General features: G+C 39.5%; 1 protein-coding gene across 12 annotated transcripts in view; it reads left to right on the top strand.

Annotated features, from left to right (window-relative positions):
• PLCH1 (phospholipase C eta 1) overlaps positions 1–17130 on the top strand; it is a 234976-nt gene extending 217846 nt beyond the window's left edge. For 5 of the 12 annotated variants that reach the window (XM_021069698.2, XM_013982146.3, XM_013982149.3 and 2 more), the window contains 9 exons: positions 206–385; positions 476–583; positions 1912–2036; positions 5915–5999; positions 8038–8184; positions 8415–8494; positions 9974–10033; positions 10464–10818; positions 13993–17130. In XM_021069698.2, coding sequence (XP_020925357.2) covers positions 206–385; positions 476–583; positions 1912–2036; positions 5915–5999; positions 8038–8184; positions 8415–8494; positions 9974–10033; positions 10464–10818; positions 13993–16064 — 3212 coding nt within the window. In that variant the 3' untranslated portion in view covers positions 16065–17130. Of the gene's footprint in view, positions 1–205; positions 386–475; positions 584–1911; positions 2037–3329; positions 3947–5589; positions 6000–8037; positions 8185–8414; positions 8495–9973; positions 10034–10463; positions 10819–13668; positions 13692–13992 lie in introns of those variants that run through there. The other 7 variants (XM_021069703.2, XM_021069702.2, XM_084990083.1 and 4 more) reach the window with 4 other exon arrangements.
• Positions 17131–17998: the final 868 nt, after the last annotated feature.

Here is a 17998-nt window from a genome sequence, read left to right as displayed (position 1 = left end):
CCACAGCTCTGATCTGGAATGGCAAAAAGAGCCCCAAGAGTGGAATTTTATAGATCTTTCCCACTCAGGAGCTGTGCATGCTCTGGGCGAATTCAATCTGCCTTTATTGTGGGTGGCATCGGACATTATTCTAAGGTCTTTTTGTGAGTGGTGTTTCTTTTGCTGCAATTCTCACTTGTCTGTTTTCTTTGTTAAAAACTGCCAGGAACCACAGGAAATGTGTTATCCTTCAGTGAAACAAGAGCACATCAGGTGGTTCAGCAGAAATCAGAGCAGTTCATGATTTATAACCAAAAGCAGCTCACAAGGATTTATCCCTCCGCCTACCGCATTGATTCCAGCAATTTCAATCCTCTGCCCTATTGGAACGCAGGTTGCCAGCTAGGTGGGTATGCCTCGGGAGAGGCTGATATCTCTGTATCTTGACTCTATGCTGTCGCCTTCCCTAATTCTTTCAAACTTTGAACTTGAACAGTGGCACTGAACTACCAGTCTGAAGGGCGAATGATGCAGTTAAATCGAGCCAAATTCAAGACAAATGGCAATTGTGGCTACGTCCTGAAACCCCAGCAGATGTGCAAAGGTGTGTGTTCATTTCCTAATCGAAGTTGTGAATTCAGAGATCTCTTCTGAAAGAGCTCTCTGGAAAGTGTGATGCCCCAGTGTTTTGTAACATAACTTTTTAAAAAGAGACAAATTTGGAATTCCGTTGTGGCACAACAGAAACGAATCTCACTAGGAACCATGAGGTTGTGGGTTCGATTCCTGACCCTGCTCAGTGGGTTAAGGATCCAGCATTGCCCTGAGCTGTCGTGTAGGTCGCAAATGTGGCTTGGATCTAGCGTTGCTGTGGCTGTGGTTTAGGCCGGTAGTTGTAGTTCTGATTCTACCCCTAGTCTGGGAACCTCCATATGCCATGGGTTTGGCCCTAAAAAGACAAAAAACGAACAAAAAATTAATTAAAAAAATGAAAAGAGACAAATTTAGTATAAGAATATAAATAAAAATCTCTTGGCACAGCTGTATAATATTTGGGTAGCATGATGTTTGGAATGTTCCCTTGTGGCCTTATATACTTAAAGAGGGATGTGAATGACAGCAACAGATTCTCACCTGAAATCCAGTGGTCCAGGATGGTATTCACTGGGCATTATTTGTAAATTGAATGCTTGCAGAAACTCTCCAAGGAAGTGTGAGTCTGAGACCTGCTGGCAAAATTGTAACACCACTTAAAACAATTTTATCAGCCCTTTTAGTCAGCGTATTCCAATTACAGAACAGTGCTAGCAAAAAAGAAAAGATAATGCAGTGTTGCATCAAAAAATACTTCCTTTAGGTTCTACTAATTAGAATTTAAAAAATTTTCCAAATCGAATTTTCAACAGCTCAGGTAAAAAACTTTTGACAGATGTGTCTTCAGAATTTTGTGCTTTGCATGTTTTCTTTCTCTGCTGTTTCCTTAATTTCAGTTCTTCTTTCTGCTTGTTATCTTTACTCTGTACCTGAGATAGTTTAGGTTGGAAAACTATGTGAATCTGACATGACTGCTCCCCTTCTCTATACTGTGGGAATTCAATTAAATGTTCCTCTTTCCTCCTGCCACGGTTGATAATTGCATCACAGACACTTGCTTTAAATTGCCCCATTCTTCTGGGCCAATTCTAAATGAATTCTAAAAAAAAAAAGAAAAAAACACAAAACACCACAGCAATGGAAATGCCAGCTGGCATTGCCCTCAGGCAAAAGCCACCCTGACAGTTATATGATAATTTGCTTTAAGAAACACTGTAGTAATTCAGCATTTATTGTTTCTCTGTCCTAGAAACCTAAGCTGTGTGTGTATGTGTGTCTATGTGTGTGTTTTCCCATGTTACCAACCTTAGATGTTAATTTCTGCTTCACTTGGCCTAGGTACTTTCAACCCTTTCTCTGGTGATCCACTTCCTGCAAACCCCAAAAAGCAGCTCATCCTGAAAGTGATCAGTGGACAACAACTCCCCAAACCACCAGACTCCATGTTTGGAGACCGGGGTGAGGTGAGTGTATGACCAGGTGCTCAATTATGTAATTATATTATTGTGTTTAGATTTCATCTGAAATGTCTTCACAGCTCTGTGTGTGTGTGTGTGTGTGTGTGTGTGTGTGTGTGTAAGTGAGCACTGACCTCAGCTCATCATATATTAACTGACTTAGTGGCAAAGCATACCCTTTTCCTTTGGGATACAGTGCATCATCTATTTTGGAGACATAACTGCATGTGATTCAATTCATAATTCAAGACTGACATTGGCAATGCTAAATTGGAGTGCAAGGGACAATTTTGATATTAATGGAGATATTGCAGAAGAGAACATCTTCACCTCTCATCTGCAGTTCTCATCCAATATGACCCTCATCTCTGCTGCACATCAGCCACCTGCTTCCTGGCCGCAGGCCAACACCTCACTTGCTGCACTGCTGCAGCATGATTTTAAATGTCTCCTTCCTCTGTGACCACAGCCTCGACTCTTTCCAGAGCTTTCATTACATTATTCCCACCACACCTGCCAACCCCAAAAAGCAGCTCCACCTGAAAGTGGCCTTCTTGGCCTGTTTTCTTCCTACCTGTCAGCCCCTCCTCTGTTTATGTCCCTTCTCTCAGAAGTGGCCCAGCACTTCAAGTTTTTTGCCTGTCCCACGTGTGAAACTGCCCATTCTGGATCTTGAATGTCTTTGGACTGGGGGAGACCACGCAGCTCTGCTATGGTACCACCACCAACTCTGCCTCCAGTCTCAACAGGCCCGCACATAGTGCTGCTCTGGCACTGCCATCCCAGCTTCACTTCTCCCCCTTATCAGCTCTCTATCCTATTCCCCACAGGATCTGTTTTCAACCTCTTCTCAGACATTTGTTTTCATCTTTGACAGATGGCCCCATGTCCTACCCCTCAGCAAGCAGGAGCTTCAGGTGGGACCATGTCTTCCACCTCTGCTGTCTCCGGCCTAATCCACGCCACCGACATTCCTTGGCATTTTTGTGGTGTCCCAGCTCATTGGTTTCCCCACTTCTGTTCTCTCAGCAGGAAGAGTCATTATTTTGGCAGTGTCAAAAAATTTATCCTTACTTCCTCTTATTTCCATTTTTCTTTTCTTTATTGTCTGCAGAAAGGAAGATTCACTTCCTGCATTTTCCTCTAAACTTTTTCTTTTGAAAAATTTCCAACCTCAGAAAAGTTGTAAGAATAATAAAATGGACACCATACCTCCAGCACCCAGCTTTACCAGTTGACTTATCAAATTTTTTTACATTCGTTTTACTTTCTCTCGTGTATAAATCTGTTTGTGTAAATATACGTATACATACATATATACTTATACATGTGAAAAGGAAAGATATAGCCAATGTAACAAAATTTAATTATGCAAATGGATATATATACGTTTGCTTTTCTTTGGAGAGTCATTTGAGGGTACGTTAACATCGTGACCTCTGAGCCCTAAATCCTTCAGCATTTATCTCATAAGAACAAGGATTTCTCCTGTATAACCACAATATGGTCTTAAAACTCCTGACATTTAATATTGGTACAATAATGTCTTTTCTTTTTATTTTAATTTTTTAGGCCCTCAGAACTTTATTCATCTTTTAAATTTTTAAAAAATTTTATACAATATTGAAAGATTATTTTCCATATACAGTTATTATAAAATATTGCCTTTATTTCCTGTGTTGTACAATACATCCTTGTGCCTATCTTTTTTTTTTTTCTTCCCAGTGGCTGAGCCTGTGGCATATGGAAGTTCCCAGGTTAGGAATTGAATTCCAGCTGCAGCAGCTGCTGCAACTCCCAGATTCTCTAACGCACTGTGCTTGGCCAGGGATCGAACCTTGCATCTATTTTATACCCAATAGTTTGTTGGTACAATGTTATCTAATACAAAAATCTATGTTCAATTTTCCCACACTGTCCCAAAATTCTTCTTATACCCTTTTTTTTTTTTTTTAGATTCAGAATCTGATTAAGGATCACACATTGCTTTTAGTTGTCATTTCTCTTTGGCGGTCTTTTAAAATGTAGACTAATTTCCCATAGCTTTTGTTTTCATGATATTGACATTTAAAAAAAAAGTCCAAGCCAATGTCCAAGGGCAGCAAGAGTGTCCTTCAGTTTGGATTGACCTGATTGTTTGTCATTAGAATCAGAATAAACATATTTGGCAGCCATACTACGTGGGCAATGTGTGTCCTTCTCAGTGCATCAGATCAGGGCCATGTTAGTCAGTGTATCCCAGGGGTTGATGGTGTTACTTGGATGAGGGGGTTTCTTCCAGATGGTTTTCATTAAAGAGTTATCTCTTTATCTGTGTGATACGTGGTCTATGAGGTTAAAGAAATCTTTTAAATCTGTAAGGTGTATCTTTTATAATTAAAATCCAGCTTCCTTATGGCTTCTGAGATTCTCTGTCAGGAGGTTTTAACTTTATTTTTGAGCCATAGAACCCTTTGATATCTAATCAGGCCTCTGGACCCCTTCTCAGAATAATGTTTTTAAATGCATAAAATAAAAGGTACGGCCATACAGGTAAACCAGAATATTGAAATTCACTTATCAATATATTACAAACAAATTGTGACATACCTACAAATATGTGTGTAAAAATAGCTGAATCTAGAGGGGGGTTGAATAACTATTAGAACTTCGAAGTGGTGATGGGTGTAGGTGATGCCTGGAGATTTCTGCAACAACTTATAATGTAACTTGAAAGCGTCTGTGATTTCTGTCAGACACAAAATTACAGTATTAATACTCTGTTATTTGTGCTTAGTCAGAGGCTAATGAAAATACCATCCCCCACCCCCCCCACCTAGGCTCCCTGAATTCTCAACTTGTGATCTCTCATGTTGTTCATATCTCTGAGAATGAAATAATATTTCCTTGTTCCCAATGAGAAAATTGATTGTCATCTTTAATTTTCACCTTTTCTTTGCTCTCCACTTCTATTCCACTACCATCTCCTGGACATTCCACCTCCCAAATGTCTCCCCAGTCTTGCTGCCACTGTCCAGTTCTGTTCTTGTGGCATGTCATCTGGGTTACACACTGGGTAACGGTGTGATGAAGCAGACACTGTTACCCAGGTTTACAGATGAGGAAACTGAAGCACACAACTTGTCCAAGTCCAGCATAGGAGCTAGGTGTTGAAGATCTGGCATTGCCATGTCTCTGGTGTAGGTCGGCAGCTATAGCTCCAATTGGACCCCCTAGCCTGGGAACCTCCATATGCCACGGGTGCGGCCCTCAAAAGGCAAACTAATAAGTTAAAAAAAAAAAGAAAAAAGATATTTGGGTTGTTTCCAGAGTGAGACTATTATGAATTCACTTGCTCTGAGCATGTGTGCACAGACAGAAGCTCTCATTTCTGTAGGTTCATTGGGTAAAATTTGTGGAGCATTAACATATATTGGCAAACAACAATGCAATCTTTTTAAAAATTCCTGCCTTTTATCTGAATCTGTTGCACCTGGTACAATCTCTTTCTTTCTTTCTTTATTTTTTTTGGCTTTTTGCCATTTCTTGGGCCGCTGCCGTGGTACATGGAGGTTCCCAGGCTAGGGGTCTAATCGGAGCTGTAACTGCCAGCCTACGCCAGAGCCACAGCAACGCGGGATCTGAGCTGTGTCTGTGACCTACACCACAGCTCACGGCAACGCCAGATACTTAACCCACAGAGCAAGACCAGGGATCGAACCTGCAACCTCATGGTTCCTAGTCGGATTCGTTAATCACTGAGCCATGATGGGAACTCCACAATCTCTTTCTTAGCACCTAATTAAACAGATTGCTGTTGATATGTGGACATTTTAGCAAATGTTGCTAAATTAATACATGTGTATAGATGTTTCAGGTGTAATAATACTCTCTTATTTATATAGATCATTGATCCTTTTGTTGAAGTTGAAATTATCGGATTGCCAGTAGATTGCTGTAAAGATCAAACTCGTGTGGTAGATGACAATGGTAAGACTATAATCTGTGTTCACTTTTAATAAGGATTCTCTAGAAGTAGAATTTGCACCAAAAAAGGAAACAGTATCTATGTGGAAGAGAAACAAATCTCTAAAATCTGTAACTGCCATCTGTGTTCCGTTAAGATTTTTCAACACAAAGCCAATTGCGGGATTGATGCATGATATATTTTGTTGGATGTTGTAAACTAGGCTCTCAAGACTTCTGCTTTTGAAGCAAGTATTTTTTTCTAATGAAATGAATGAGTGATATTTTAAAGGGCTGAGGTAAAACTTCATGCAGGAAAATGACTCTCATTGTATTTTTATGTTGTTCTCATGACATATGTTGCCTCAGAGTTCTCATTTGTGAAGCCCATGTCCTAATGATCGTTTTTTATTTTATTTTTTCTGGAGCATGCAAAATTGTAAAGGCAAGCGCGGCATGCTCCGGGAAGTTTACTTCTTAAATATGTACTTGTGGTGTATGGGCAGCATTTTTCTTATATTTTGGCCATGATGTAAAAGAAGTTTTCTTTACGCAAGCCTTTTTCTTAGTAATCATCTAAAGTTGTATTTATGCATACATGTGATAAACAGCCTGTTTTTCTCAAACTCGAGTCATTTGTACTCTAAAAGAAAATCTAAACCACAATCCTCAAAGTGTTTGGGGAATTAGAAGTTCCTAGAGAAACTTTAAGAGGAGTTTAAGGAAAGGAATTTGAGAGGTAAAGAGCAGCACAAACCTATTACTTAGGAAATGGAAGCAAACTTACCATATTGCACTTTTTTTCCCCAATGCTCAATACCTACTGAATGGTTACTTAATAACATGAATTTTCGTTTTTAAATGAGAAAAACAAAATTATAGAGTACTCGAAATTGATCAGTTTATTTAATTATTTTACTTGAGAGAATTTTACCAAGAAATAAATGCATTTTTGCCTTTTAGAATTTGAGTTGAATTATTTGCCTTTCCTATTTATTTTCATTAGCTATGAAAATATATCATCTTTCATGTGGTAAGGTCTTGCTTAATGAGAAATGACTGGAAATTGATAGTGGCTGGTCTCATTTGGCTCTGTCACTAGTTGTATGACATGAGGCACATTATTTTCGCTGAATACCAATTTTCTCAACTATAAAATGAACGTTATATTTCCTACATTTAAAAAATGAGTATGGATTACTTGTGTAATTTTTAAGAGTTATATATTTTTGAAAGTCAGTAATATGTATTTTTCTTTTATGTATGTATGAATGTCTTTTTTAGGGTCGCACCCACAACATATGGACATTCCCAGGCTGGGAGTCAAATCAGAGTTGTAGCCAGTGGCCTATGCCACAGTCACAGCAATGCAGGATCCAAGCTATGTCTGTGACCTATACCACGGCTCACAGCAACACCAGATCTTTAACCCACTGAGCAAGGTCAGGGATCAAACCCACATCCTCATGGATACTAGTGGGGTTCACTAACCACTAAACCATGATGGGAACTCCAATATGTATTTTTCTTGATTAGAAAAACACTCCTGCCCTGCTACCCTTAGATCGCCATAAGAATTAAACAGGATATTACATGTACAATAGCATTAAAACCTTACAAAATGTTTGCTGGTGATGATTACAGCAGCAGGATCTTTGGTGGGTGAGAAGCATCGATCTATTGGGATAGGGTGAGGGAGAGCAATCAGTCTCCATTGTTTTTGCTAAAGCATTCTTAGATCACTACTATAGATAATTTTTGAGCTTACTGAAACATTCTGAATATTGTCTAAAAGAGGTTTCTCTACAATGCAATTTGGCATCAAAGATTAGTGGAATTGATGTAATAATTTACAGGCAATTTTCCTACCAATTATTTTCTAGCAATGGGGTAAATTCCAAAGCTTCATTTCAGTAAGGCATCCTGGGGTGGCTCAGTTATCTTCACGAGTTTAATAACCATTGCAAGCAATTTTCACTGTCTGCTTTGCAGATGTTGCTGCTAAATCATCTTTTAGCCAAGCCCTCTGCTTTTCTAATTTTTATTTTCCTATTTCTCCGAGGCTTTAACCCTGTGTGGGAAGAAACCCTGACATTTACAGTACACATGCCAGAAATAGCTTTGGTTCGTTTCCTTGTGTGGGATCATGATCCGATTGGACGAGACTTTGTTGGGCAAAGAACTGTGACCTTCAGTAGCTTAGTGCCTGGTAGGTATGGCTGGGCTTTTCTCTCTAGACTGACCATTCCTTTTGGGAGATTTTAATATATGTGATATACATAATACATGACATATTTGATATATAAGATATGTGTTATATGATACTGTGAGTGTCAATATAAAGAACTATAGTTAAGTCAGATGTTTAATTCTGTTGCATCCATGGGAGAGCCAAATGAAAGTTCAATGAAAGGAAACTACTTTCTCTATTTTTATCAGGCTACCGGCATGTCTATTTGGAAGGACTGACAGAAGCATCCATATTTGTCCACATAACAATCAATGAAATCTATGGAAAGGTGAGAAAGATCACAGGGCTTAAAGCCACGCGCAACAATAATATGGTACTTTACAAAAGTTTTTTAACCGATTGCATGACAGGAATGTATATCTCGACAGGCTGTTCTTTAACAGAAAACTCTAGGGAAGCCCAGCCCACACTGTGCTCAGCATGCTCTCCTGCCCTCAGGTCCCCTTCACTTGTACTCCTTCCTGTTTGGGGGTGTGTACTCATTCCTATACCTAGGGGCCATCCCTGGGCTTCAAAGAATTGAGAAAACTAGCAATCTCTCAGGCAATCATTTATTTGACTAAAATAATAAATGTATTTGAATTTTATTTTAATCCTTAAAAAGACCTACCTGGCTGCAGTGGGAAATGTAGTCTCTGGTGTTTGAATTACCTCTACTAACTGGGCTGTGATCCCAGCCAGTTCTAGGCAGGATGCATTCACTTAGTGCCATTGTATATAACTGGAAACCTAAAAGTCATGGATGAATTTAAAGCCACCACAGGTCTTAAGAGGAAGCGTATTTGAGCTCTCCCTTGGTGCTGATTTCTTCATTGCAGAGCTTACCTGAGGTTTACCAATTAATAGGCTGTTCTCTGGTAATGCCAAGTAATTGGGAACTTGGCCACTGGAATTAATTATCAGGTATAAATGTGATTTGGAGGGACTATAGCATTGACTAGGGCCCAGGAATGTCCAGTGCTCTTTATCAGAAACTGCACATCCTGGAGCTTCTCCTCCAGAGGTATATACATTCTCTGTGCCTCTGCTTCCTGTACATGTGGGGTAAAAATAGTACCTATTTCAGAAGCAAAGATATTATCCTTAAAAAGCTGTCTGGCACATGCTCAAAATGATGGCTAATATTCATATTACTAAGACTACAATCCAACTGGCAGGAGGCAGACTGAATTAGGAGGTATGTGTTTATCCCCACATCCATCAGTTGGGTGTGGGGGTGACGTGCTAAGGATCCTAATTTCTAGGAATAATAAGGTTTTGTACCATGACTTTCTGTGTTTAGTCCTGGGTTTCTGTTTGCATTGCTCATTGGGATTTCTTCTCTGTCTAAACACACACAAATGTAAACAATTAAAAAATGATTCTTGAATTTCTAGGAATGCCGGGTGAACTAAGCAGCATCTTTAGCACTTATCATGCTTGAGGGAAATAATAACATTCAGAGTTTGTTTATAACTTGAGCCAGAAGTAGTATATGAAAAAGGAAGTTTTCTATAGGACATATATTCTCACTCCTAAATAAATGTCCACATATAAGTCATATTATTTATTACTTTCAAGGTGTGTTTGGGTTGAGATGCATATACCACTGCATGGTAGTGAATTGTGTAACAAATGAACCTGTGACTAAAAATCACCCAAAGTGGGAGGAAGGGTTTATAGAGCATATGCATTTTATTCTTTCTTTTGTTTTTATTTGTGCAACCTTCTTGAATGAGCCCAAATTGTGTTTTGTTTCCCCTTGCAGTGGAGCCCTTTAATACTCAACCCCAGTTATACTATATTGCACTTTCTAGGAGCTACAAAGGTAGTTTCTCAGCATGGTACTTTGTTCTCGCTGGCGCATTGCTCTTTCAGTGGTCGTGGCGGCATGCTCTCTCACTTTACTCCATTTTCCTGCTTACCTCTTTGCAACATGCATCTGTGGCTCTAAGCGGCTGTAGTTCATAACAGTCTGTTAACTGTGGAAACTTCCTACCACCTTGTGATCTTTGGGCAGGAAACTTTCGGGAAAGCTGGTTGTGAAAATGGAAGGCTGCCTTCCTCACAGAGTCAGGTTGTTAAGACATGCATGATGTGCAAACATTCTGTGAGCTGCTATTTTCTTGGTTTGAATATTCTTCAGTGGCTGTGAGATTGCATTTTGTATCCATTTTTCATGGAGCGGTCATTCAAAAGGCAAGCAGTTGGCACAATGGCATTTGCTTAACTTGTGCTTGGTCCTTTTGTATCTTCAGAACAGACAGCTCCAAGGCCTGAAGGGGCTGTTCAATAAGAATCCCAGGCACAGTTCTTCAGAAAACAATTCCCATTACGTTCGGAAGCGATCTATTGGAGATAGGATTCTGCGGCGCACAGCCAGTGCTCCAGCCAAAGGCAGAAAAAAGAGCAAAATGGGCTTCCAGGAAATGATAGAGATAAAGGATTCTGTGTCTGATGCTGCAAGAGATCAAGATGGAGTCCTGCGAAGGACCACACGGAGTTTGCAAGCACGCCCTGTGTCTATGCCTGTTGACAGAAGTCTTCTGGGGGCTTTGTCGCTGCCTGTATCCGAAACTGTAAAAGACAGAGAAGGAAAAGAAAACTCTCTGGGTAAGACACTTGAAGTTTCTTTAAGAATACACATGGTTAAACCACGTTTTGTTCCCTGATTACCATTATGACATTGTTGACATTTTGTAGTCAAAATACCCTGAAAAGTAAATAATTTGTAATGTTACCTTTTAGACCAGTTTTTATTTTTTTAATTTTTAAAAATTTTTTATTATTTTTTATTTTTTTGTCTTTTCTTGAGCCACTCCCGAGGCTTACGGAGGTTCCCAGGCTAGGGGTCGAATTGGAGCTGTAGCCACCGGCCTATGCCAGAGCCACAGCAACTCAGGATCTGAGCCGTGTCTGCAACCCATACCACAGCTCACGGCTAGACCAGTTTTTAAACTTTGTGGGAGGTGGTAGAAGAGCTATTTCCTAGTTACCTAAAGTCTCAAAATAATACTCACATCTGAAATTGCCAGTGATGGATCCAGTGTGATGGCATGGAGCCTGTGAGTCTATGAGGTCCACAGATGGAGGTGAAACCTGCAAAATATGAGCAGAGATCATGGTTTTATAAGTGGGTACCATATTTATTGATTTTCTGAGGTAAAATAGAAATCTATTGACTTTTCTGAGGTTGAATATAGTTGTAGTTCTTCCTTACCATGTGACATATTTTCACAATTGGAAATGTTTATGGAGAAAGAGGAGAAGCCAGTTGGTAAATGTAAGCCACTGTTTTCACTTGAGGAATCTTTGCTTCATCAAGAGGTAGCTTATTTGATATTTTCCTGTGACCTTGTTTCCCTGACCCATGATATTGTCAAGGAAGGAAGCATGTCTATAGCTCCTGGCCAATCAGACTCCTCAAACATAGGGACCAGGCACTACTCATCTTTTCCCCTAATTTGGGCATAGTGCTTCACTCATATCAAGAGCTTCATTAGAAAAAACAAACAAACAAACAAAAAAACTTGCTGAAGAGTGGTATCTGCTTTATGATGTACCAAAGAGCTCTTGCCTTATATCAGTGACTCCTCCGCTACCCTGTTTCAGATAATTTCAGCACCCAAACTGTGTCTATTTGATGTCTCTGCAACAAATGTTTTAATTCAATCAAAATCATTTCAGATGGTAGAATGTGAGACCTGTTTTTTGTAGCAAATTTTTCTCATAATGCAATCTAATTTCAATCATCTGTTTTCTCACAAAAACTGCTTTCCTGTATTGATTTTTATTATAAGATATTCTAGGGAGACAGACCAATATTTGAATGGTTTATTTGAAGGAGAAAAGGGGAGTTTAAAAGTTTGAAATTTGGCTAAGAGCAGTATCAGAGAAGAGATGAAATATATGCTTTAAAATTTATTTCAAGGAGTTACAGTCATGGCTCAGTGGTAGCAAACCTGACTAGAATCCATGAGGATACAGGTTCAATCTCTGGCCTTGCTCAGTGGGTTGGGGATCCAGTGTTGCCGTGAGCTATGGTGTAGGTCACAGATGAGGCTTGGATCCTGTGTTGCTGTGGCTGTGGTGTAGGCTGGCAGCTGTAGCTCTGATTCAACCCCTAACCCGGGAACTTTTGTTATACTGTGGGTGAGGCCCTAAAAAGACACCCCCCCAAAAAAAAGAATTTCTAAACTCCATTTGGGGGGAAAGTAAACTATATATAAAAAGAAATAACTTCAGGAGTTCCCGTTATGGCTCAGTGGTTAACAAATCCAACTAGGAACCATGAGGTTGTGGGTTCGATCCCTGGCCTTGCTCAGTGGGTTAAGGATCCAGCATTGCCATGAGCTGTGGTGTAGGTCATAGATGTGACTAGGATTCTGCGTTGCTGTGGTGTAGGCTGGTGGCTACAATTCTGATTAGACCCTAGCCTGGGAACCTCCATATGCTGTGGGTGTGGACCTAGAAAAAAAAAAAAGAAAAAAAAAGAACTCAATTTTGAGGGGAAAATAAGCAATAGGAATTGGTAATTAATCCTGTTAGTGCCACAACTAAGATGTTAATACCATTAAGGTGAGTTAGAAAGTGATAGTCATGATTCTTTCCTCCCTTTAAAAAACAGGAATTTATATGTTATTCATCTATATATGGATATCAAGTAATACATTTAATTATATATATATATATATAAATATGGAGCAGTACATAACCATCCAGTGATTCAGGTTATGTAAAAAAAAAAAAATTAAGTGGAGAAAATTCAGAATATGAAATTCTAGACATAATTCTATCCCTCTACAAAAGCTTACAGTGGCTATCTCTGAGTAGTAACATCATATAGTATTTATATTTTTCCTCATATTTGGGGGGTTTATCAAATTTTTATGATGAATTTTTTGTTAGGAAAATAGTTAATAACAAGCTAAATATATTCTTCTTTCTTGATTTTCATAACAAAAAACAAAAATTTATTAAAATAATCTAATTAAGAATACTTGAACACCTAATGTTGCCTTAGCACCAAACTAAATGACAGGGTACCCCAAATTAGTTGTGTATTTTTATAGTTTTCCTTACTACGTTTGATATCTTACTGCCATTTTTAGGGGATGATGCAATATGAAATTTATGTATTAAAACTGAATAAATATGATCAATGGAAAATTAGATATTAGCAATGGCATAGAATTGATGACAAATTTTTTATTTTTACATTTTAAAGTCAACAGATATTGATATTTGAATGCATTTATTGCATCTTCCAATTTGTTTTAGAAATTAATTGGTTAAATTAAGTCTTCTGCCAAAATGTTTTTCAAAATGATTTGTGCCTTTTTTTTTTTTTTAAACTAATACATGTATAACTTTGAAAGCTTACAGTATCTTGCTTACAGGTGCCACAATACTTTGTTTAACAGAGCTGTCTTGTTCTGTTTTTATTGCCATGCTTCTGTGTAGTACAAATCTGACTAGGAAACAAGGTAATCTTCACTGTAAAAGTATGCTAACTCATTGACATTATTTTTTTTTTGAGAATGAATATTACATCCTTAGCTGATGTAATAGCTATTCAAAGGGAAGCTTCAATGAAATTACTATATTTTACCATTTATCCATCACACAGACACTTTGTTGCAGATCTATGCAATCCATAATTATATTCTGTCACAATGTAACAGATTTACATTTTCCATTTGTCTGTCTGAAGACAAACATGAGTGTTGGCAGGTCCTACATAAAGTGATTCATGTCACTTAAAATGTTGTTTGTTTCATTCTGCAGAAGATAAGGATGGCAGAAGAGATGGGAAAGCAAGTATAAAAGAACAACACTTTCCAAATTTCAACAAAAAGTTATCCTCTTCCTCCAGCGCTCTCCTACACAAAGACATCAGCCAAGGGGACTCTGTTTCTACTGCCAACTTGTCAATCACAGAACGGTTGGTACCGGGTCCTAAAAGTGGGAGAACCAAATCAGTTGTGTTAAGTGATTGCCAGGAACACCAGTGCCCCAACAAATCCCTCTCCTCAAGGCAACATTTAACTCATGATCCTGCAGTTAGCCTAACAGGAGATCTACGAGGTATGAAAATCAAGGAAAATGAGAATCCTGGGGGCTTCGTGGCAGGGAAAAGCGCATTGTCAGGAAGCATCCTTTCTCAAAGCAATCTGGAGATTAAGAAGCTGGAAGGTAATTGGGATATGGGCAAAGGTGCAACATCCTTTTCCTTGTCAGATGTCTCTACACTCTGTTCTGATGTACCCGACTTACATTCCACTGCGATTCTCCAGGAGAATGAAATTTCCCATCTTATCGACAATGTCAATTTAACAAATGAGAATGAGCCAGGGAGTTCCATCTCAGCTCTGATTGGCCAGTTTGATGAGACCAGTGATCAGGCTAACCTCACAGTTATTTCTCATCCTCAGAGCCCCAGTGTGATATCTGGCCATCCTCCCTTGCCCACCATGGACCTAAAAATGCCCTTCAAACATGGCTTTTCCAATGGAAAACCCAAGTCATCCTTCCTGTGCTCATCTCCTGAGCAGATTGCACTCTCAGGGCCTGAGACCTCTGAATGCTCAACACACACAGTTGTTTGTGAAACTATCTGCACTCCTGTCTCTAAAACCAAACCAGATGATGACCAAGGGAAGGCCAAGACAGGGGCCATGGAAAGCAGCCTGACTGGGTCCTCTAATACTTCTCACTGCTGGTTACCAAAAAGCCCCACCCATGGAAAAGGCTGGGAAATGCTGAAGAACCACAGTCCTGCCACTTCCACTGACTTGACACTGGAAGATGTAATAGCTTATCCTACTCTTGGTTTAAATTCTGGGGGGAGCAGTCTTGTGGAAGTGGATGGAGACTCAGAAAATCTGTCTGTAACAACCTATGAATATAGGAGAGAGGGCACAAGTCACCTCCCCTCTCCTTTAAAACTGAAGTACAGTCAGGATGCGGTGGAACATTTTCAAAGAGGCTTGAGAAATGGCTACTGTAAAGAGACTCTTTATTCTTCTGTCTCTGAAATATTCAACAATATTCAAGATGTCAAAAATCAAAATATTTCTTGTCTAGCCTATCAGGGTGCTGGTTTTATGCATAACCCTTTCTCAAATTCAGATGCAAAAATGAACCAGATCTCCGAGCCTCTGTCTAGTGTTCAAGACATGCATGTTCCTGCCCCTGAGCAGTCCACACACCCTCCTCTGCCTGCTCTGAAGCTGCCCAGTCCTTGCAAGTCCAAAAGTTTGGGGGACTTGACATCAGAGGACATCGCCTGCAATTTTGAAAGCAAGTACCAGTGTATTAGTAAGAGTTTTGTTACAACTGGCATCAGAGACAAGAAGGGCGTGACTGTGAAAACAAAGTCTTTAGAGCCTATAGATGCCCTAACCGAGCAGCTGCGGAAGCTTGTGTCCTTTGACCAGGAAGACAGCTGCCAAGTGCTGTATTCCAAGCAGGATGCCAATCAGTTTCCCAGGGCGCTAGTCAGAAAGTTGTCATCCAGAAGTCAGAGCAGAGTGCGCAATATTGCCAGTCGTGCCAAGGAAAAGCAGGAAGCCAACAAGCAGAAAAGTGTGAACCCCAGCACTGTGGGAGGAGTGGTTCTTCGAAGCAAACCCTGCGCTCCGGCACCTCCGGGGAACCGGCACTCCACCGGCTCCTACATCGCTGGCTATCTGCGGAGTGCCAAGGGCAGTGGCACTGAAGGTCGTGGCATCCCTGAGGGCGCATGCGCTGCCCTGCGCTCTGGCCATGCCGATCAGTTTTGTTCACATCCTTCCATTTTGCAGACCCAGCCGAGCAGTGAGGATAAACCAGAAATATATTTTCTTTTGAGACTGTGAATTTCTGCATTTTCAATGTTTACAAGGTATTCTGTAGATTGTCTGAGTTTTCAGTTTTTCAGTAAAAATGTTCCTTGGCTTTGAGATTTTATAGTGTATTTTTAAACTTGTATTTCTGTCTCCCTTTGACTCCGTGTGTTCTTGTTTATGCATTTGTATATAGATTCGGGTGACCTTTCCCACATACCTATGCTCTTTCTCCTCTGAGGTGTAAACTCTTACTGGTATGATGTATGTGCATGCCCTAGATGTGAAACTTCTCAGCAGCTTGGGTTCTAATGTCCGTGTTTCCCCAAGATGCTCTTTACTCTGTGTCCTCAGATCACAGTCACAAATGTCATCATTCTTACTCTCTATTGAGTTGAGATTTTACAAAGGACAAAGGGATGAGTTCTTTATTTTAAAGCCATTATCATCCTTCCTGGTTTTCCTTCTTTATTGAGAAGCCCAGACGCATTTTTGTAACTCAGTTAAAATATTAAAATAGTTACCTTACCTTTTAAGATTTCTCTACCCCATCCAGAAGGAGAGTTCAAAGGAGATTGGTAGCTGCTTCCCCTACACCCTCTCATTTTAGAGCAGGCTGTGAGGTTGTGAAGAATAGAGCAAACTTATGTATATAAGGACAAAATTGTTTGTTTTACATAGATTTTGTTACATATTTTTGCTAATGGCTTTGTATGTAACAAGAACACAGTTGCCAAGCTATTTGTTGTACTTTTGAATTTCCTGATTAAATTATAGACTGCAGATAATGGCTTTCAGAATGAGGGACTTCCAGCAGATGCTAACAATAACTGTAGCACAAATTGAGAACTTCCCAAAGCTTTCAAGAAAAAAAAATTTTTTTTTTCTCATAATAAAACTCAAGTGAATAGATAATTAGAAGAAACCCTCTCCCTTCAGGGAGCCAAGTTACTATATTTTAGTACCAACATACATTATTTTCACTGTGAATCCATTTTTTTATTGCATGTTCAGATGTCCCTCTTTGCTTTTTTGTAACATTAACTGCAATGATATTCTTGGAATTCATGAAAATATAATTAAAGGAGATTTTTAAACACTTGCTGATTTTTTTTTTTCAATTGAAGTTCATATGATGATTGTTCAGTAAGGAACCTGGAGCACTCAGAAATATTTGCCTTTTCATCTCTCTCCAGCAGAAGAGATAACTTCTACAGGAGACAGTTTTAAGCCTTATTTTATGTCTTTGTTTTCACTGTGCTTTAAAGACCATATTTGTAAGGTGACTTGAAAAGAAATGTAATGAGTTTATTTGCATCTGATGTTGTTACTAGTTTAAAAATCCTTCCCAAATCCTGCTCAGTATGGGGCTGAGTGGGGCTGGCAAGACACTGTTTGGCAAATAAGACCACCTGAAGCTCTGTTGTGTTGGGGGAGGGTGGGGAAAGAAAGCAATTAGACCTTGTTTTCTCTCAGTTCCCAGCCCTGAACTTTTTCTCCAGTGAGGATCTTCCTATCTTTAGACAAGCACTGGGATGCTGGCTGAGTAGGAGTATAATGGTAGAAGGATTTTCTGTCCCTTAGTGAACCTGAGATATTTCATCATCTTGGTGGTTCTGAACCCACAAAGTTCTATCCTTAGACCTTGGTTGGTTTTTAAAGTATCCTCGGCTTAAATTTACATGGTGTAAAGTTGTTGGAATTCATTTGCAAAAAGGGATAGAATTTATTGGCCTTTTATAATTTGACAGAATCTGTATTCTTAAAGAAATCCAGGAGTTTACATATAGATGTCAGCCCTGTCTCAAGGTGATTTAATAATAACATAAACAGTTGGTGCCAAGTGATGGGTGATCAGACCAATCCCCCAGGTACCCATGTGCCTGTCACTCATGCGTAAAGTACTCCTGTACTGATAGACTTAGGAAGAGAAGGGAAAGTGACTTCACAGTTACTATTTGGGGGTG

The sequence above is a fragment of the Sus scrofa genome, chromosome 13 (genome assembly GCF_054392235.1).
Source record: "Sus scrofa isolate SSC_HxYL_T2T_F1_AM1 chromosome 13, Sscrofa_HxYL_maternal_Yorkshire_Landrace_v2.0, whole genome shotgun sequence".
In the NCBI taxonomy this organism is placed as follows: domain Eukaryota; kingdom Metazoa; phylum Chordata; class Mammalia; order Artiodactyla; family Suidae; genus Sus; species Sus scrofa.
Note: the sequence above shows the minus strand (reverse complement) of the source record. Positions and strands in the feature narration are given on the sequence as shown.